Genomic DNA, 23,065 nt, shown 5'->3' with positions numbered 1-23,065 from the left:
TCTACTTACCTTAACCGCCCACTGAATTCATTGTTCCATATGCTCCATCTCCCGACATATGGTGTCAAACACTGACTTTATTAGCCAATAGATGACCATTTACCCCGGGGGCGGGGGGGAAGAAGCAACTCAGCAATCACACAAGTAAAATGTACATATGGGCAAAACAATGCACTCCGAACAGTTGAGGTACATTTGGTTGCCTGGGTTCATCTGAAGCCCACGAGTGACCTGAAGGTGCTAACCTGTGCAGCAACTCCTCCCACATTCCCCCGCCTTTTCCGTGACAATGTGGATCGGTAGTAGAAACGCAACCCAGAATTTCATCTTTCAGTGTTTCTCCCGCTGAGTCTACACTTCTAATTATAGTCTGTGCTGGGGGCTTTCACTGCATGAGTAGAAGCAGAGTTATTATGCTACAATGATAAATAGCCGCACAGGGCTAGATGGGTAGGCCTAACACTGATGAAAGACTGCCATTACAGGTGTGGGGAATGGGAGGTGCGTCAATATGAAGGTTTCATGGGGCCTGATGAAGGTCTGTCAGTATTCACCACTGGGACTGAAAAGGGGACAGGCCCTTGGATCTCAGGACAAGCCCCGGCCACATTAGCAAAGGCCTCAATGTTATCTTTATGTGCAGCAAATACAGCTGAAAGCAAATATTAACACATGCAGAATCGCTCACTCCAGACAACATCGTGACAGACCCCCAAGATCAGAACCGGCCATAGATTGATTATCAAAGGCTTCTAACTCGTGTTTTAATGTAGCAAACAGGTGCGAGAACTCATTCTTGAAATGCAACAACACATGGGGCACCCTAAAATCAGGATAACCCCAGAATGGTAAAAATATATATCGTCTGCGACTTTTTGTTTTTCAGCGACTGGCGTTGTGCATGTTAATAATACCTGAAGGCTTAATGAATGTTTTAAATGCTGGTGAATTGCGGGTTCCGGGGACTCAGAATGTCTTCTGCTTGGCCTTGTAGGATCCGGATCCAGGCTGTAAACGAAATTGGTGCTGGACCCTTCAGCCACAGGATAAAGGCAACAACCAGACCGCTGCCTCCACTGCCTCCTCGATTGGAGTGTGTTGCAGCTGGACCTCAGAGCCTTAAACTAAAATGGGGAGACTGCACGTCGAAGATCCAGGCTATCGAAGATATGATGTACATACTTCAGGTAGAGGACCGAAATAAAAGGTATGTTATTCATTGCAATAAAGCGGTCTTGAAGGATGTACTGCCATGAGGTCACAGGGATCGAAATTAAGATGGGATAAGCTGGAGCTAAAAGCAGCTTCTGGGTATCCAGAATTAACCAGGGACCTGGAGCTACCACTGCAGGACGAGGAGCTAGCACATAGTGTTGCACAAAACTATTTTGCACATATGCAACAATATCATTTTGTCAATTATTTATGACCTCTTTTGCTTTAAATGCTGTATATGTGTGTTTATTTATAGATTGTCGCCAACTCACAGAGTCAAATTCACATGGGTGTGTTTGTCCAGCACCACTTGGCCTGGGAACGCGCTTAACACGAGAGATCCGTTTCTGAGCACAGGGGTGGGATTCAAACCTGTGTTGCACTGCGTTTTCTTGCTTCCAAAACAAACACATTGCCCCTGAGCTATCTGTTGGTGTCAAGCTAACCAGGCTCTTCTAGGCTACAAGCAGGAGCTAGATAGCTCCCAGCTCCCTTAAATATGGCACCCTGATGGCAACTTATTTTCACTCGCGGGTGAAAGATCCTCATCTCTTTAATTACAGTTATTTGGATATATTATTTCAAGTCCTCTTGCAAGACATTTGTAGTACTTTCGCATGGTTACAGTGGCTGCATTGACTTGAGCTACTTGGTGCTAGGTAGGTTGAAGAGGGGTTATTTTATGACTGACTGTATTTTAATGATGCCGTTTCCCAATAAAAGTACTGTACGAATTAATGCCAACGTATCATAAAACACTACCTTAACAAAAGCCATTGCTAATGGCAGATGTTAATATATGCACAAACATAAAGCATCTTATTAAAGTGTTGATGTATTGCTAGGGGTATACTTTTTGCAAGGGTAGGTTGTAAGTTGGAAATGTGCTGTATTTGGGTTTCCTGGCATGCAGTAATGTATTAATCGATGTGGTCTTTCAGTGGTTCTCCTACCACATACCTCCGACATGATTGCTGGAGTGGTCCTGTTCGGCCATTCCTACTGAAATGCCATCTATGCAAGGTTATCTGAAAAAACTGTGCATAACATTCAGATGCCGCAAAACCATACATTACAGCTCATCTTTAACTCATCCCAGCCACGATGATTGCTCTAAACTTGCTGCCACTCAAACAACATGTCAATTTCAAGACTCCGGGCTTTGTCTGTAAAGCCTTCCATGGTCTTACATCAATATATCTCACCAAATTGTTCCCAGACTACTAGCTATCCAGATGCCTAAGGCCAGCCTCCCAATTGTTGCTACTTACCTGCCATACAGATACAAACGTTTAGGTTGTACATCTTTCCTCTATCATGGTTCCTCCTAGTTGATCCCTCTCACAAGATGTTCCACTTTGGATCTACCAACAGCACTTAGTGCAATGTCACAATTTAAATTGGACACAGTTGCCCACTCTTTAAAGGCTATGGCATTTTATCTTCTTGCCCCCCATTTCCTGCATGCACTCTGAAGCAACCATTTTGATGGCACATAGCACGCGACATAGCCCACAATCAAATAAAAGACATCAGTATCCTATTGAGCTGGATGATATGTACCAAGCCCAGGGACAGTATGCTTTTAAACATGCAAAATAGCACTTGCATGCATCTTCACTAGGTTTAATCGAAGATGAATACCATGCAGAGCAACGCAAGGAGAAAGCGGTGCTATCTCCCTTCAATACACGTACACCATCCTGTGGGGGGGGGGGGGCATTTTCACATGCCCTCTCAACCCCCTGCTCAAATCCAGGGCTGTAGAAAGGTACAAAGAAATTATAGTAAACCAAGGGTTCAACAGAAACACTCACAACCAGAATTATTATAATCAATAAAGGTTTATTATAAATACAATTCGGCCAAGTTAAGTTTTGGGGGTAAGTACTTTGTCATAGGGAAGTCAGAACTTATCAAACACATTTAGTATAGGACACACCTATTCCTGTGGGGTAACACCATCAGTTACTTTTTGATTACCTTACAGTAAGTCAATGGTAGTAGACCCTGTCAGTCATGCAGTGACACTCAGTTAAGGAATCACTGAGTAAACCAACCTTGTTAACCAGGATACCTTTCTTAATAATGGAACACAGATTTAAGGAACAGTATAAACCTATAACTAGATTAAGGATAATACTCAGTTTTACCAGGTGAGTAAGACCTTTTGGTGTAATATACAATTACAGTTGCTTTTCAGGTCAGTGGAACACAGACTAAGGTAAGGAATAACGTTTTATACTAATTTAGGATTGCACCAGACAGACCAAGGTCAGCTATAGATACAGGACACTTTTTAAAAATGGCACAAAGCTATTCTAGGCAGATACAACCTAAGGGGTATACAGTGATCTCAACTAAATGAAAATAATGAAGAACTTTTATAACGAATAATAAATAACGAAATAATGGGCCTCATTATGAGATCGGCAGTAGCCATGCCAGTAAAACTGGCACGTCTGCCGCCAGAATAATTTTTTTACTGGCGCATGGGAATGGGCAATTAATGGGGCATTACGGCCTCGGCGGACCCGGTAATTTCCCATTCCCGGGCACCGAAAAAAATTGCTCCCCATTCCCATATTAGTCCCATTGGACTCAATGGGAATGGGGAGGCCTGATGCACTGGCACCATTCGTGAATGTGCCGGTGCATCAGACATGGTCTGCTCGCGGGTGCTGTTACGCCCGCCAGGTCAGACCTGGTGGGCGGAAAGGCACCCACGAGCAGACCTCGTAGTTTGCCGGTCCGGTAACAACGTGACCGGCAAGCTTACTGGTACCGTTGTTACCCGACCGGCAAGCTTATAATGAGGCCCAATGTCATTTTCTTTTGTTCAAAGTTTATATTGGGGTGGAGTAAGGGATTAAAACAGGTTGGGGGGTTTAGTGGGGTAATAAAGCTATGGAAACAGGGGGCTTTGAGAGGGGACCTACAATTTAAAAAGAGAAACAAATTGATATTTTTCATTATCTATAGTTAGTTAAAAACATTTTCGTTATTTCAGTCATTATGATCACATGCAACCAACCTAAGGTTGTAATATACTATTACAGTTGCTTTTCATTTCAGTGGCACAGAGACTAAGGTAAGTAATAACTCTCTAACTTATTTTAGGATGGCACACAGTTATTCAAGGTAAGTAAAACCTAAGGCAGACTTGTTCTAGACAGGATAAACAGCATTCCATGGGACGCAGGACCCAGTTGGTATACTTTTACATTTGTATCCTAAAAGAAATCGTAAAAAGTGCAGCCAACAGCATTACTTTGGGAAGAGACGCAACCAATTCACAGGTTAGTAAAATAACCTAACATAAACTTTTCAGAATAGAAGAACACAGTCAAGGAAAGTAGGAACTTTTATAACTGCTCATTCTCAGAGTGACAGTTACAAACCAACTCTTTTGCAAGTAAGGAAACACTTGTTATCTTTTCTAGGCAAAAGGCCCAAACTTTAGAAGCGTGTCCCTACTCTTGAAGCATGAGTGTTCATAGTGGCAGAAGGTCTCTATTGTCCAACAAGCAGTTCAGGATATAGCAAAGGTAGAAATAGCAAAAGTCAGAGTTCCTCAGGAAGACTGTTTAAACAAGTAAGTGAACTTTTCAGAGATTGAAATGGTCAATGGGCTTCTGAGAAAACTCTCTAGTTGTATTCGAGCAGTGAGCATGGGTGAACTGGGTGAGAGGACTCACAATCAGAAGAAACACCCCAAAGCTACACAGGAATCACAAAAACGTAAGGTAAGTTGATACCCCAGCCAACACAGTACCTCAGGACAGAAGAAGAGTTGTAGTGGGGGAGGCTTCAGGATCTGCAGCCAAAAACCTGGTTGATGAATTCCTTGTCATGAAGACTGGACACTGGAAGGGAATTTTCAGGCGGGATCAAGGGGGAAGGCGCCTGGCAAGAGTTTCTTTGTAGCTGGATGCGACTCTGTGGTTTTGCAACCCTTTTCAGGAGCCAGAAGGAGACTGAATATCACTGATTGGATTCTCATCGCTAATCTGATCCAGCACTCTGGCGCGGGGATTTCAAGGAATGGAATCATGTCCCTGGAGGTCCAGCAGGATGCCACCAAAGTTTCAGCTCCACTTGGAATTCGGAAGACTGTGCTTTGCACACTGGCTCGAGGCCTCAGGGTATTGGGGTATTGCAGACCTGCAAGGTCGCAGCACGACGTGGGATGGCTCAAAATGCAGGCCGGTTTGAGTCTAGTGGATCTCATCAGGTTCTGGGTCAGGGTTGTCGTTTTTGAAGTCCCAAGGTGGCTTGGAAGGAAGGGTAGCAGCAGGTTCTGGTTACACAGTAGGCTCTCCGGTCACTGGAAATCATTTCAGCTGCGATTTCTTCATGCTCGCATTCAAATTCAGGTCCAGTGGTCGACTACCTCTTGAGCTTCCAGGATCTGACTTTTATGCAGGAACCCAGCCAATCAAACAGACCTGCAACATTCAAACCTGGGGGGTTGGCAGTCCTTTCAGGACAGCCGCCTCCCAGTTGGAACTGAATTCTCTCAGTCAGGCTTGAAGACAAAGGGGTGCCAAGTTCTGGACTCCTCCCTCACTTCCTGCCTTCACAGACACTCTGGAGCCTGGGAGGGCTTAACCTAGGCCTCCCACCGAAGATAAAATAAACACAAAGGACTTTTCCACCTTGGAGGGCAAGAGAAGAACCGAGAAGGGACACAAAGCACTAAAATGATGAAAAAAGCAGACAGGGGCTATTTTGGTAAATTGGGCACCCATTTAGCTGTAAAAACAGCCCGCGGTAAAGGTGCACTGAATTTGTAAAAAGGTTCACTGCCACCAGCCATTAAAGGTAAGATTGCCCCTGTAACATAATTGTTACAGTGTTAGTGAGAAAGGGGATACATTGTATTTCCCCAGCACTCCACATAAGGCTTTCCCCCAACAAAATATAGAAGGGATGCACATATCCTTTCTAGCCTTGGGAACATTAGTTCTTACAAAGTTACCCAGAGAAAGTAAAAGGGGAGCCCATAGGGCAACCCGGTAACAATAAAAGGTATATACCCAAAATGGTGTCAAATTAATACAATTAAAAGGACACCATGGATAGTCTTAAAAGTGTCACCAATAAAAAAAAAGTAAAAGGATCTGTGAGTGTGGAAAGAGGTTCCCACTCACTGAGGTACAGGGACAATTAATTCACCAGTCCAGCAAAAAGTTCTGCATTCTCACAAGTGAGGTAGATTTAGCACTAAAGTTAACATCTTACCTAGCACCCTTCAATCAACTGTCTTCAGAACAAAGCTTCCATCCTGTCATCTTCTGAATATTCTCAACTCCTCGCCCTCTGCTTGCTCTGCCACCCGATTCCAGACCCTCTTTCCCCTTCTTCTTCTGCTATCTGTCCTTCATGAGCGCATTACAATTTTTCAAATGAGTAAATGCATAATAATTCATGAAACGCAACCAATTTTGTGTAATCGCTCTCAGAAACAAAAACTGTTTCATGCAATTAATTTCCTACTCAGATTCACCCTGAAATACAGGTTGAAATAATGGGTTAACACCAATAGATAGCGTGATGCATTGACTACACACTAGGCTTGTGTCCTTCACATGTCAGACCTGAGATTGGTGCCATCATTATTTTGTGTTCCTCAAGGAAATCATGAAGGTCACATGTAGAGTAGATAATGACTGTTGCTTGGGAGTGGTAGGGAGTCTTTATAACCCAACAGATGGAGTGTGGCTCAAACAAGGAATCTACCATTGAAACAGTGGTTTCTTTTGTGCAAATTATCGCCTTCCACGACAGGGAAGTGCAGCAGAATGCCAAGATACTGTACATGCAGAGTGACATGTGCAGCTGTCCTTTGCCGACTACTTTCAAGACATGGGCCTCATCACAAGTTTGGTGGTATCTCGGTGGTAAATCCCTTGAGATACCACCAAACGAAATTACTGTTACTGCCACTTGGTCTGGTGGTATTATTACTGGATTAAAAGTTGTGATTTTGGCATGTTAGTCCCGATTGATGGAGTCCATAGGAATCCATGGGGGATTTCGGCTGTATTAGCACTGGCGGTAATACTCCCAAAATGGGTGCATTTTGGCAGTAAGGTGGCAGAATTACCTCCAGCATTGTTCTGGAGGTTTTTCCTCCATCTGACTGCCAAACTCGTAGTTGAGCAATGCAGTACTGTATCGGTATCACCAGCATTATTACTGCACCGCCCAATTTAAAATTAGGCCCATTGTAATGAATCAGAAACAGAGTAGTCTTTGATGGTCGCAAAAGTACATAACAGATTGTGTTGTTTTGGAATTCAATCATAGAGCTGCACATCGGGGCAAGTGTTTATCAACTTGATTGGACATTTGAGGTGAATTTATCACTAATCCTAAACTTTCCAGTGCTTTGGGATCAGTGTTGAAATCTGTCAACCTTGCTCAAGCATGGGAGCACTCTTTTTCTTCCACATGTGATTCTAGGATCCTACAGTCCGGTGTCCTTAATTCCAATGTTCCGTTCGTGTTTGAAAGGTTTTCCAATGATCCACCCATCATGGATAGGAATTCGTATTTTGTTTGAAAGGGAAACAGTGGGATGACTCATGTATTGGCAGTACCCAACCGAAGCCATCCTACTATTCCAGCCGGACTTCAACATCTTTTAAGCAATGATCAAGGCCTTTCGGTTTGCCTAGAAGTGTCAATGGTCAAATGACCCAGGAGTTTGTATAGACCAATCTCCCTCCCAAAGTGAAGGGCGTTTTTTCCAGAGCTTGCGTTTGCAGCCTCAGAGCAAATGCCTCGATTTGGAATTGCTGCCTGTGTATGTGACAGCGACATTGACAGCCCTATCTGGTGTAATTGCTCCTGAGTGATGTTTGCCATGTGTCGCCCATTAGCCATTGTTTTCAACTTTTCAGCTGTAATGAGACAGAGAAGGCAACGTGATGCTGCCAAAGTGATTCCCTCCTTGCAAAAAAGGATTTTAAATAAATACTTGGAAATTGCATTCAGTTTCTGGTTGTTGGCAGAGATGAAAATACCTGGGATTGTTTGCTGAACCCTCTTACCTTTTTTGATGTTATCCCTATGTAATCCTGCCTGCTGAAGGACAAGTGGGTTTGTGTTGCTCTTTTCCTGTGTTCTGTATTGTTAACATTTTAGTGCTTGGACATTGTACTCAGTTTCTGGCTGGTGGCGGAAAGGAAAAGGACCTGGAGTTAGTTTTCATGAAGCCTCTTACCTTTTTTGATATTATCCCCGTTTAATCCTGCCTGCTGAAGGACAAGTGGGTTTGTGTTGCTCTTTTCCCGTGTTCTGTATTTTTAACATTTTAGTGCTTGGACATTGTACTCAGTTTCTGGCTGGTGGCGGAAAGGAAAAGGACCTGGAGTTAGTTTTCATGAACCCTCTTAAGTTTTTTGATATTATCCCCGTTTAATCCTGCCTGCTGAAGGACAAGTGGGTTTGTGTGGCTCTTTTCGTATGTTCTGTATTTTTAACATTTTAGTGCTTGGAAATTGCACTCAGTTTCTGGCTGGTGGCGGAGAGGAAAAGGACCTGGAGTTTGCTGAACCCTCTTACCTTTTTTGATATTATCCTCGTTTAAACCTGCCTGCTAGTGCGCCAGTGGGTTTGTGTTGCTCTTTTCGTGTGTTCTGGTTTTTAACATTTTAAAACCTGGACATTGCACTCAGTTTCTGGCTGGTGGCGACGAGGAAATTGACCTGGAGTTTGTTTGCTGAACCCTCTTACCTTTTTTGATATCATCCTGGTTTAATCCTGCCTGCTGGTGCGCCAGTGGGTTTGTGTTGCTCTTTTCGTGTATTCTGGTTTTTGACATTTTAAAATGTTATTTTTAAGTACGCTTGTGCAGAGCGCTGAATGTGGTATAATACCCATACCTATCTGATGTAAAATATTTGATTCTGAAATATTTGGTAGTCTCATGTTCTCTTCAATTCTTTTCACATCTCACCTCAAAGAAGAGGGGGTGGCACTGTCCAGGTTATAGCCTGCTCTTGATCATGCCTTTGTGCGAAGGCACCGAAGAACGCAGTAAATTCCTTTGCAGTCAGATAGACAGAATGCTGGTTTTCTGATATATTCAAGTCACAAAGGTTTTCATTATGCCTGGCATCGCTCTGTTTTGCAAACAAGTTTTTACCCATAGCTCTCAACTCAAATGCCATTAGGCAGTTGTAACCCTCCTAGCAATCCGCAGACCCGCGCGCCAAGCCCCCATCTATGTCCATTCAATGCAATAGGCTATAACCTGGCAAAAAACTAATCTGGTGTTTGCACCTGCCTTGGCTGGTCGAGAGACATGTTTTTCCCAAAATATTTTTAAACAGACAATTGGCCAAAACATTCTGTGATGAACCTCAGGATGTTGTTACTGCTTCCATGGGGGAGCCCCTTCCCTTGAGGCCAGGGGGGGTAGGGCGCTACCATAGTCCCCCTTGGGGTGGTACTCAGCTAGTGGATCTCATGCGAGGGGAAGCCCCCTGTGGGACCAGTGATGAATATTGTGGGAGAATGCCATATTCACCTAATCTCTACACCTTTCCTGCACCCCCACTCTCTCCACCCCTGTCCTCCTATCCCATATGCTTCTGTAACATACAGGAAGAGAGAACATTCAGGAGAACATACCTGAACAGTCTAGCTTCCAACTCCAGACCTTGATCGGATCAGACATAAAAACTGACAACAGACTTACCCGAATGTCAGATGCTCTGGAGAGGAACCGCGAAAGGGGCCGAGGCTCTCCGACGGTAACAGCAAGAGTAGACCCAGGCGTGGCGATGCTGAAGGGGCGTTCTCCACCGGACCCACCGCGAAAACCGATAGGCTGGCTGCAGGAAGCGCCAGCAGCTCATCCCTGCAGGAACACGTGGTCTGGAGAGAAGGGAGAAACCGAAGAGGGTCTGAAGCGGCAGAGCTGCTGAAGCAAGCCAGAAAAAAAGCCCCAGAACACCCATGCAGCGAAGGACACAGGGAAGCCCGCGACGACCAGAGGGCTGCAGCCAAGACCCTAAATATTTTTGTGTGGCTTTGCCTATGGCTGAGGGTCCCCATAGGGTGGAGGAAACCATGAGAATCTTAGCGTGCGATACTAAGAGAGATTTTACCAAGATAGGGTAAAAGGGAACTAGGGTCTGGAAGCCTTATAAAAATAGGATATGTCAAATCTTTTTTGTGGCAGTACTTGAAGGAGAGGCGACCCGGGGCTGTTACAAGAGAGAAACCACAAAGAGTACTCTGAGAGAAATACATATGAAAACAGTACTTGGCAGGGGAGTGAACCAAGTCTATATGTAAACCATAAAGAAAACTGTGAGAGAAATACATATGAAGACAGTAAATTTGGTCGAGGCCCATTTTGCATTTTGTTTACAGTTCTTTTTTTTTTTACATTTCACAGCAAAAAAAGCAAGGGGAGAACCCCCACACCCCCACCTTAATAAATACCTAAACCTAACCCCCCCAAATCCCCTTCTACGTTTGCGGCAAAATGTGTAAAATAAAGAAATCAAACTATTGGGCCTGTGAACAAATGGGCTAGTACCTTCATTTCGTTAGATGTTTCTGGTGATTTATTTCCCTAGTGATCGTTTCAGTTGTGCGTTCATAAATCTATCTGGTAATCATTTTGGTTCAAAAAATTCTGTGTGTTTATAGCTAAGTATTTTTTATTAAAACGCTTCATGTCAAAAATCCTATGCTGCATACACTTTGTTAGCTTTACAATGTTGATCACCCATTGCCACCCTCCCATCCCTTTTTGTCAACCCCAAAATCCCACCCTTGAACAACAGTGCAATTTCTCATGCACATTAGGAAATATTACTTATTTTGTAAGCATATAGTTATAAATATTTTATACCAAACTTATTTTACTGGCTGAGCTCCCTTATTCTCACCGCAGATACACACTGATCACAATATTTACTTTAAAAACAAAAAAAATAATGTAATAATTTGTATATTTTTAGTTTTTAAGAATGTATATTCTGTTACATTTTGAACAGTACTTCATACACTGCCAATGTGGTTCAAATTAGGGGTGATGATGAACAAGTTACACTTTTTGAAATCATTGAAATAATGGCCGGTTGTAAAATGAGTGTTGTGCATCATTATAGATCGTCATTTACACTTTGAAAATAATGCAAATGTTCCTGCAATAAGACAAGCTCTTTTGTAAACTTCACATTTTGATGTCTAACCTATGTTAAGACATTTAAGCCAAAACAAAAAAATATTCTAGCCTTTAAAATCTTTTAATGATTTTTTTAAAGTTATTGTAGACATAAAACGCTTCTTTTACTTGTCCACTGGGGATTTAAATGTTTTTTTTGTCAAATTGGTTAATATTACATACACAACAAAGTTCTAAAATATTACATTTAGTGTGTTTTATTACCTCCTTAAATCACATGTAACATTTCTTTAGAGTATTGTATGTCTATTGCAGTTACTAGAGAACCATACTATTTCCTTTGACGTCTGGATTTACTTTAATATAAAAACCGAAACTTGGACTGGTAACCCATAAAGGGTCTGCAATGAGTGTCCAATCCATCATTTGCAAGAATAATGTGTACCTGAACACCTATCCTACGTTTCTCTCAGATGCATTATCAGATTTTAAAATAAAAACATTGTTTCATTGCTGCTCCAAGTTTCCGTAGGTCCTGCAGTTTTTTCTTCTTTTCCATCAATTAATTCAGTATAGATGCATTGTTATTATTTCAGTGTGAGGATGCTTGTCAAACCAGCCCATTGAATGGATCGAGTTGGAGGGTAATGGGAACAAAATGGCATTTCAAAAAATGTTGCTAGAAATTAGTGTGAAACACGGGTTGCAATCTCCAAGCGAGCGTGTCATTGTGGGTCTATTGTGACGAATCCCAGGGTATTGTCACTGCTTCCATGGTGGAGGCCCCTTTCCATGAGGCCAGGGAGGTGAGGAGATCCTTCATTGGACCAATTATGGTGGTCCTGGGAGAAGCAGCATTCACTTGACCCTTTTGTGCCCCCACTCTCCTTATCCCCCACTGAGACCCCTCTCATCCCCCAAAGCCTCTACATGTTATAGTAAAGTAGAACGTCTTATTTACAATGCTGGGACAAGGAAGAGGGGGACTTATCCAAATGTAATACCAAATGTCACTGAAACGAAAAGGAAACAAGGAGGCAAAAACCGACAGTGGAATCAATACACGCTATACAGTTGTCAAGAGGCAGCCACAATCATAAAAAGGAAAGAAGGACTCCGTGATCAGTCGAGTCAACCATGGAGGAGCAGGGAAAGAGACGCTTGTTCCGTGGCCGATGTCCTGAAGGTTGGAAACAGAGGCACAGAGAGTCGTGGTGGTTCGAGATGGCACAGGCAGGTGCACCTGGCTGGTGGCAGTGAGAAAGGAAACCAGAAAGGTGAAATCCAACCGAGAACAAAGGCGCAAGCAACTGGAGATGCGAGAAACAGTCTGGAGCTGCAGAGCCATGAGGGAGAGACGCAGAGTGCAGCAGCAGAGAAACTCTGCTACACCTCCCGAAGAGACTGGAGACCGCCTCACAACTTCCCAGGTAGGAAAGGGTCAGACCGGTTGTTGGGATATTGAGGGAGCTGGAAACATTTTGAAGCCTCGGAAGCATGTCCCAAAAAACCCAAGTGGACAACATTTTACAACTTGACACAAACTTTGTAAATCACGAAAACTTAACCCAGAAAGCCCAAGGGGATGCAAGAGAAACTGTGCAACTTGGTACAAACTTTGTAAATCAGAATTCCAAAGGGCGCAAGGGGGTAGCAGGAGAGCATTATGCACTGACACAAACATTAAGAATAAACCTTTGTGGGATACTACCTTGCAGGAGAGTACACTATGTCTGTCCATGTGGACACTAGGTAAAACAGAGACAGGGGTCCCACAGAAGCAGGCAAATAGGGTCTGGACAACATATGCAAGCTGGGATGCCCCGCCAATGTTCAATTGGGTCTCGGACCCAAATGGAAACAATAAAAACACATCAACAAAGGATCTAAAGATTGAATACCTACCTCTAGGCAAAAACACGCAGAACCAGTGGGCAGGAACACAGAAACAGTTGGGGATATCCTGAGAAGGCATAAAAGGATAACACAGGGAAATAGACATACCAGTGGAAGAGCAAATATTTTTGGAACTTAAGCACTATAAAACCAAGTCGGGTAGGTTAGTGAACCTGACTTGGGACACCATTGGGAAAGTCTACAATCAGGTCTGGCAGGTTAGTGAACCAGGCCTAAAAAAGTCTGAGGAAGTTCAACTGTGATTTACAAACCAAGGAAGATGTTCCCTCCAGAAGACTGGGGAACTGTGTATTGTTTTCATACAGGAGTTTTGTTCAAGAGAGGTTCCCTCCAGGAAAAGGGAGAACTATGTGTTGTTTATAATCGGAAGCAAGAACAGAGGAAGAGGTTTTTCAAAGGAAAGTGAGGAACTGTGTTTTCTTTAACTTGGGCTGAACATGCAAACAGTGAACAGTTAACTACATATTATTTTCACAAAGAACTGTGCCTTGGAGTCTACATCCAGAATGAGAGGGGCCTCCTTCTGGGTTAATGAGACATTCAGTTGTCATTTGCTAGTTTGTAAATGCTGGGAGAATAGCTCAGGAGCAACGCATTTGTCTTGGAAGCAAGACAATGCATAGCAACACAGGTTCAAATCCCGGGGTCAAGCTTAGAAACTGGTCCCTGGTATTAAGCGTGTTCTAAAAGAAAAATGATCATTTAAAAAAATGTGAGGGACGGAAATAGGTTTAGACACAGGACGGTGGACATTTACTTTACGGACGTCCTGGATGGGTCCTTAGTATTTCTGTTAAGGCTGGGCACCCCCTAATAGAAAGTAGGGCGAGATAGGCTTTTCCTTTATTTTAAATAAGTCTATACCAACCAATATGCCATTTCTATGTCAGACTCTTACTTCTGAACCCTTCCATCTGGTGTCAGCATTGGGATCTGGCCTGGCTGATCCAAACCGGGGAACCCTAAAATGCACTTATATTAGTAATAGGGCCTCCAAGCCCTCAGTTGCAACCTCAGAGTCAACCGGGTTTGATTTATCCAGCAACCAAGATCTGATTATAAACCCTGGGGAACAGCAAATTATATCTACCGGTCTAGTCTTAGCAGCCCCCAAGGGAACCTATATTAGGTTGACCTCAAGTCAGGGTTAGCTTGGAAATATGGTTTGGATATTTTAGCTGGTGTGATGGACCCTGATTGCAGGGGTGATGTTACGGTCCTCCTACAAAACAAGGGGAAACAACCCTACCACATCAGGGTAGGAGATAAAATTGTGCAAGGGATATTAGAAAAAGCGGTATTCCCTGATCTACTAGAAATACCTGAACAAGACCAAACAAGAAGTGAGACAGGCTTCAGCTGTAGACATAGGGCCTCATTACGAGTTCAGCGGTGTGGCCAAAACACAGTGGCAAGGCAGTGGTAACAGTTACCACTGCATTACCCCGGCTTTGCAGGTAAGGCGGAGGAAAGACCTTCAGCAGAATGCTGGAGGTAATTCCTCTGCTTTACAGCAAAATAAACGCCAAATCGGAAGAATTACAGCTGACGGTAGTTCTGCCAAAATCCCCATGGGGATTAATACCACCTACCACCACATGTATTTCCGTGGTAATTCCACTGCACCAAGTGGTGGTAATAGTAAATCCATATGGTAGTAGCTCAAGGGATTTACCACCGACATACCACCAAACTTGTAATGAGGCCACATAATCTCAGCATAGATTCATGTGTTCCAGTGGAAAAGCAAGTAAATCAACTTGTTACTTTTTACCAATGGAAAAAGTACTAGTCTTTGGGTCCAGAAAAGCAAAACCCAGGTGTGCTTCTACCATAGCGCAAACTGTGGCAGGCACCAACTGGGGTTTGTGACTAGCTAACAAAAAAAGTTTTCCCCGGCAAGGCAGCTGTGCTGTGGAATTGTGTAGCGCTCTGTGACGTAGCAGTTCATGCACCTGCCACTTTATCAAACTCTGTGGATTGTGTACATATGTCAAAAACTCACAGAGCTGCAAGAGCCGCTTTGTAACTGTTAGTGAAGGTAAAGTGGGACTCACTATGCAAGGAGGCAAGAGTCCGCAAGCACAGGGCGTTGCAGTCCTACACCCCGCTGGAGGGTCCACAGTGGTGGGCCAAGTCCCTTTTTCTCCCTTCTGTAAATGGGTGTGCAATGCATTGTTAATGTGAAACATTCATAGGTGCGAGTGTAGTTGGTACAAATACGCTATTCCAAAAAGGGCCCCCACCGGTGAAAGGCACGCTGTGCAGTTTGCACATATATTAGTTTGTGCAGTGGGTATCTGCATGTGTCGAATAGTGATGATTTTGTAAGGATGGCAACATTTAATATGGAAATCATGTGGCTACAGTCATGACTCATGACACTATTGCATCTTTGAGAAAAGAACGTGCAGCACACAGTGATTCTTATTTTAGACGTTTGTTATACTGTGGCAGTTTTGTAAAAGTACCTAATATGCGAGCCATCCTGAATGCACCCCCATCGTTCCCCAGAACACCTTTAATGTAATGACATGAATTGGAAAACGGTGTGAAGGGCCGGAAGGCAGTCTCTGCGCTTGCAGCTAGCCAGCTGGGAGCTGAAACACCTGTGAGCACTATGCCATCTGCATGACATCTGCAAATGAAGACTATGAATCCCAAATTCACTTTGTTGTTCGTGTGTCGTTCCTTGTCATTTTATTGTGCCAGAATAAATTGCTCTTCTAGGTTTAATATTAAATATATTCTTAGCTTGTTTACCACCAAGACAAAGACCGTCTGCATACTCAGTTTCAATTAGTTGCCTATTAAAGGGACACAATCTTTGACGTATATCTTTCGAAACATGGTTTTACTTCTATTGTCCCAGTGTTCGCCCTTGCTTTCACGCTGGGATGCAGGACTGCGCTGGCCTTGTGTCCTCTGGCTGGAGAGCTGCTTTCGGGCAGCAGAAATATATGCACCCAGAGGTCGAAGTGCTCGGGAGCGGTGCTCCCATACTTTTTAATTTTAAGTTTCACTGTTCCTATACTTTTATTTTAAAAAGAAACGGTTCTGGAACGGTTTCGTTTTAAAATAAAAGTGTAGGAAGAAGTTGAAGCGCGCACTTCAGTGCACTGCACTACACATTCCCATAAATAGCAGGTGTGTTTGTTTGGCGGGTTTGGATTGTGTGTGGGAGGGGGCGCAGGGATGGGGTTTGTGGGGAGCGGGGCAGACCAGCAGAAAACATAGCTCCTCTACTTCTTTCCATACACTTCGACCACTGTATGGAACACCATTTATTTTATCCAAATGCACACATCACTTTGGAAGTCACCCAGAGTGGGCCACGATCATGTTTTACAGTTACGTTCTATGTGGCGCGTTTGAACGTCCCATTGAAAACATTTGTGTAAACCCGGCCCTAAGTGTTTTAGCAACAGTAACCGGAAGTGGGGGAGAAAACTAGTGAGGAAGACTCCAAGCGAGAGGCCCTGCTTCCTTGCCAACTTCACGTTAGAACTGTTACTTGCAGCGCTTTGAAACAGCCAAGAGCGCAAGCGTTCAAGCCATTTTATTTTGCCCTCTTCCTTCCAGCCCAAAACCTGTGTCTTATAAATCGCTTTATCAAAGCTTGCTTTAGTGGAAAGCTTCCTGTCCCCTTCAGCTTGGATTACGGTCTCCAGTCTGGAGCCAACGAATCCTGCATGCCGTTCCAGTTTCAGGTTAACCAAAATATGTGTAAATAAACAGCCCAGGAATGTGTGTTGTTTCTTTAAAGACTGGCTTGGATTGGTACACGTTTTCTGTCATACATGTACACACTTTCTCTAAGGTAGAAATGAATTTAGAAACACTACAACCAGATATTCTAAATTAAAGACCTTCATTTAACCCTCCCACTTGAATACTTATACTACAATAAATCGTTCTAGTTGTATACAGTTATTTCATCGTTTTCGGATCAAAAACGATCTAGCGGATTCTGCATAGAAAGGAAATTCGGACTAATAGTGCTTGCCTGATAAGTGTGCGTTTTCTTGGCGTACATGAACCTTGCATCATACGCAAAGACACGCTGGCCACCACTGCACGAAGCCTCTTCCTTCGGGTCTGGGAGTCATTGTACAAAACCTCGTTCTTGGAGGCGAAGTCCATATTGTGCTCATAAAGTGCTACACAGAGGACAGTTGAAGGGCAAAGATTTGATTTTCCAGTAGCAAAAAACTGTGCATTTATCCTCATCCTCGTCTTCCACATTTGTCTTTTTCGTGGAGATCATGCGTTGTTCTGCTTTAGATGGTTCAGGGCCACTGCAAACAATCCCCATACGTTTGGGCAACCTTTATGATATGATATGATAAGTCATTTATAACGCGCCTGTACGCATGTGTTCTACGCGCGACTGTTGGATAGCTGCCCGTAAGTAATCCAGCTGTCTGTTTCTGACTGCGTGTTTACAAAATACCAAGCGCATAGAGTTTGGGAGTAGAGTGAAAGGACTTTGGTTTATTATCCACCTTACATTTGTTCAATTGTCACTTTGTAAAGGGCTTTAAATGAGATGTTTATTCATTTCAATTTGTTGGTTTTACCAAACTGGCACAAACAATGGACCCCTGTTCATGCTAATATCGTCTATATTTCCAAGGACAACTTTTTACAATATGGAATAACCATTTGTGAATAACCTGAAATTGAGCACAGCCACGCCCTTTTCCATTCTCTGAAGAACATTGTACACTTGCGGTCCCACACACCCACCATATAATGCAATGGAGGCCAATCTCAAGATGCCTTTACCCTGGCAATTTGGCTTGCTTTTATGTTTCAGCATCAGAGTTGTAATTTTGGAAAGTAACACTGACACAATTCTTCATGTCCATTAAACCCTAAAATATCAATTTATGAGACTTGGGAAGGTGAGTGAGTGGCCACGAGGAACATGGCAGAAGTGATGTTTTTTTTTTTTTTTGAGGTATTTGCTGCTTAGCTGAGAAATTCTGGTCAATTCCTAGCTGGACATCGGGCATGGTTTCTCTACTGCACACATTATTTTGCCACCACACTCTTAGTTATTTCACTTAATAACAAAGAATGTGCTGTAAAAAAGACAAGCATTCATGCAGATCACAAAGGCTCAACATATTTAGTGTTTGCCAAAGATCACAATACTCCACTACAGTGTATCCTTACAGTGCCCACTGGAGATTACCCCCGTCCCCCGATGTACGACTGTATGGTAAGGGCAGGGCTCAAGTCGAAGGTACGCGTGGGAGGACAGCGTCCACCCACTTTTTTCAGAGGGCAAATGCCATCCCCCCATTTATTTTAGAGGCTGTGTGTAAAATGAAAAACATTGGCTGTCTTTTCTCAATTTATGCCGACTTCGGGACTTGAACCACAGTCGCCAGCCAGGTTCGCAGGCCAGACACTTCACGACTGCACCATATAACCTGATGAGAATTAGCAAACAACTAAAGTTAAAATGTTACATTTCAGGACTGCATGATCCATGGAAAACATTGGCATTGTTTCTTGGAGTTTAAAACATGGCCACCTTTTATTGTTTTCAAAACACTATTAGAATAAAATATCCTCACTTTTTTTTGTGTCTTCTTTTTATGAAAGGCAAATGTAATTCGTCCTTTGCAATTTGTGTGATTATGCAAAGCCATTTGAATGGAATTTGCATATTTCACCTTGATATACTAATTTTGGGTGGCTTCACATCCCATTCCGTATGTAAATGAGTCCCCCCACTTTTTTTTTTTTTTAGGACTTGTAAGGGAGCCTTATGGATAATGTGTGCCTTTCTATGGATTGAAACAAAGAAGGGGCTTGCTTTAAATGTGTATCACCTGTGACAGCACAAGTCTTTATTCGCTGAGATCCACCTATGAAATACTGTTTTTCACTGGCAGCGGACATTCCGACCCTCTGTTGAAGAGTGCAAAAGGATATGATAGGTTATTTATAATGCGCTTAATACCCAGGGGTTTCTAAGCGTGGCCCCGGGGATCGAACCTGTGTTTCTCTGTGTCGTCTTGCTTCCGAGGCGAGCACGTTGCCGCTGAGTTATCCTCCCGATGATGCATCCTAGTTATTTGATTGCTGGGCTTGGAACCTGGAAGCCTGGGTTCTAATGTTACCTCCAGCAAATTGCCAAATATCTTGCAATTCTGGACAAATCCTTTAATGTTATGTTATGGTAAGGAAATTCTGGAGTGTGCTATCACCCAAACCTATCCTGATTCTTAAAAGACAAAACCTTCAGTAAAGGGACCGAGAACCTGAAATAGATCATTTGGGGAATAGGAAGGTTTTGAGCAGTTTCCTAAATTGAGAAAAATCCTAGGTTAACCTGAGAAAAAGGGGAAGTGAATTCCACAGACGAGGAGCAGTTACAGAAAAGGCCCAGCTGACAACAGTGGCCTCCCTATATCTGGGAACCACCAGAAGACCAGGTTTTGCCAAGTGAAGATCCCTAGCAGGATTGGATTGTAGGCAGACATTTCCTCCTGGAGAAAAAATGCACCTTGACTATGGAGCACACGATAAGTCAGTCAGAGAGCCTTGAACTTCATTCTGCACTCAACAGGCAACCAGTGGAGTTGAGCCAAGATAGGCGAGGAATGAGAGAATGTGGAAAGACTCATAACCAGATATCCACTTGAGTTCTGCAGGATCTGGAGTTTCCAATGTGGTATTTAGACTGGTCAAAAAAGACGCTGTTGCAATAATTGAGGACTCCAGAGATCACTGTAGCAATCACGAGACCCTGCAAGTGCATTGGTAAGAAGGGAGTCACTTTTCTGAAAGTGTTTTAAGCTTGAAAAAGCCAGCTTTACAGATGGCACTAATCTGTAGCTCAGGTGACAGAGTGGAAGTCATTTTCACACTGACATTTTTCCACGAGTCTACAGGTATGGGCATCTTCCCTAAGCTTGGTGGCCAGAAATCCGAGATCCACGCCTGACCTGATTTCTCGCCATTGAGTTTAAACCAGTTTGTGCTCATTCGGCTACCAATTGCTCGATCTCAAACATGTGGCAGAATCTGAAGCATTCTGCTCCACTCTCAGAATAAATTGGGTGTCGTCCGCATAAGAATAGAAACGACACCCATGAGAGTGGATCAGTTTTGCCAGGGGCTTTATATAAATATTGAATAAGAGAAGTCAGACTGCGGAGCCCTGTGGGACACCCGAAGTCAACAATTGTTGGCTTGGATCTGTAAGGGGGAAGTGAAAGAGCTTGTGAGTGATGAGAAAGAAAAGAGGTAAACCACTGGAGGAATGATCCTGTGATGCCGACGAAATCCCTAAGGTGTTGACACAAAGTATGGTGGCCAATGGTGTCGAACGCAGCTGATAAGTTGAGCATAATCAGGAGTGCTGTTCCACCCTGGTCTCTGATCTAGGTGATATTGTCTGAAACTGACACTAGTGTTGACTCCGTCCCAATCAAGGGATGACATCCTGATTGATGATTAGCAAGAATTGCGTTTTCCTCTAAAAAGTCTCTCAATTTAGGAGTAACAGTGGCCTCAAGAACCTTCATAAGAAGCCTTAAGAGGCAGATAGACCAACAGGTGGCCAAAACAGAAGGGTACAGGTTAGGCTTTTTTAGGAGAGGAGAAATCAAAGCCAGTTTAGGGGCTGTCAGACCATCTCTACCTTGAAGGGATTAGTTATCTGTGAGTGCCTCAAATTGTCAATGTATGTGAATATGTAGAATCAAGTGCACATTGTCATCCGGTGATTTTCCAGTTACATGTTCCAAATAACAGCCCTGTATTACGTCATTGTTTATGTAAGTCAATCTTAGTTTGCCCCACGCCAAATTGTTTTCTGTACAGCATCTCATGTTTGAGATGCTTCTGCCACCTGATGGGCCTGATTCACAGAAGCGGTTTTATAATGACGCAATCTCATAGGAAAACGCTCTGTGATTCAGGCCCTATATGTTCTCTGTTCAGACATATGCTGACCTTTAAAGCTACTACTGCAATACATGAAATACATTTTGCATTTGTTCGTTTTTTTTTTAAACCTGAACAAATAATAGTGGGGTGGAAAATGATATATTCAGAATCTGTTGTCATCAATATTTTTTTCAGCGACAAGTATGTTGTTTTTGTTCAAGATGCACACAAAATAATTTGTCAGGAAAAACATATTAAAGGGATATTATTCATTTTTTCGAGAAATTAAATTGGCCATGTCCTACTATGTGTATGCGAGAGTGTATGTTTTTGGGTGCTTTTGTGGGAGACCTTCTGCATGAAATGTAATCGTGAACGGTGGAAAGACAGGTATGCCTGACTAGTAGTTGACTGCCTGATATTGTTCACCAAAAATACCCGTTTCACAATTCTAATTTATGAGATGCAAACTCTTAGTGAAATTGCAAAAGGGGTCTTTCGTGTGATTTTTGAAAAGCATTGGCCAGATCTTAACCAGTGTGCAAAAAATATGCTGTAAAACTCAGGTGATTGGAAAAATTAAATATGTTGAACAGTAAAATGGTCTGTGTGCCTTTTATATAAAAAAAAAAAAAAATGTGTATGCAGATGGCAAAAACACCAACCACTGATGCCTGTTTCCCCCTGAACAAGGGGTAACTGGAAGTAATGTAGATGGAGGGAAATGGGAGTGGTAAGGGGATTTGTAAGAGCAAACTTTCCTTGGGGAAAAGAAACAAATTTAATACCGGCACCAGTGATAGTAATATAAAAAGGCTGATTTACATACATAATATGGCAGCTTCCGCCAGTGGGAGAAATTTGCAAATGAGGACCCAACGGACAGGGTTAGCATGCGTGCTAAACACTGTAGTGGCCAGTTTCCGAGGTGCAGGGGGACTGTAGTGTTTTAGTGCGCATCCTTTCTAACTGCTGGTAAGCTGCACCATCGAAGTAGGGGAAAGACTTTGGCCCTCATCAGGAGTGGACAGCATCCCAATGGTAAATCCACCAGGATTCTGTCCAACACAAATAGCATTACCGCACCTGAACCAGAGTTGCGGCCGGGGGTCTAGTCCTAAAAATGAAAGTGGGGGGACTCATCAACAAACGCAATGGGATGTGACGTCACTAGAAATTAGCATATCGACGTGGTATGGACATTTCATTAAATTGGCTTTGCATAACCACCCAAATTGAACAGGACGAATGGCATTTACCTTTCATAAAATCAACACACACACAAAACCAAGACAGGATGCTTTCTTCTAATCGTGTTTTTGAAAACGTTAAAAGGTGTGCATGTTTTAAACTCCAAGAACCAATACAAATGTTTTCCCTGGGACATGCAGTACCGAAATGGGATATTTCACCTTTAGTTGTTTATTTTTCATCATGTTATATCGTGCCGTGGTCAAGTGGCTGGCCTACAAACAGAACGATTGCAGATTTGGTCTCTGAGATCGGCTTTAATTCATAAATTCAAAGAGGACATCCAATGTTACTCTTTTAGCTGGTGGGGACTTAGGCCACCCTCTGAATAAAGTGGGTGGACTCCGTCCCGCCGAGTGTACCCGCGACTCGAGCCCTGGTTGCAGCAAAGCTGTAAATCCCCATTGTTCCAGAGTCCGTAGGACTCTATGGAGTATTTCCGGCACTATTACTGCGGCGTAATATCACCGAAAATGAGTGGAAAGTGGCCAGATTTCCTCCAGCTCAAAGCTGGAAGTCAATCTCAAACCTTCCGCCAAACTCATAGATGGGCGGAGCGGTAAAGCATGGTTGATAGCTCCGCCCACCTTGTGATGAACCCCTTTGTATGATGTATGT

At 43.2% G+C, this 23,065-nt stretch overlaps 1 protein-coding gene across 3 annotated transcripts in view; it reads left to right on the top strand.

Annotated features, from left to right (window-relative positions):
• FNDC3B (fibronectin type III domain containing 3B) overlaps positions 1 to 23,065 on the top strand; it is a 796,261-nt gene that overhangs the window by 735,855 nt on the left and 37,341 nt on the right. For all 3 annotated transcript variants that reach the window (XM_069618738.1, XM_069618739.1, XM_069618740.1), the window contains one exon: positions 995 to 1,207. In XM_069618738.1, the coding sequence (XP_069474839.1) occupies positions 995 to 1,207 (213 nt within the window). The remainder of the gene's footprint in view (positions 1 to 994; positions 1,208 to 23,065) is intronic.

This window comes from Ambystoma mexicanum, chromosome 10, assembly GCF_040938575.1.
Source record: "Ambystoma mexicanum isolate Mex_15411 chromosome 10, UKY_AmexF1_1, whole genome shotgun sequence".
NCBI lineage: Eukaryota > Metazoa > Chordata > Amphibia > Caudata > Ambystomatidae > Ambystoma > Ambystoma mexicanum.
Note: the sequence above shows the minus strand (reverse complement) of the source record. Positions and strands in the feature narration are given on the sequence as shown.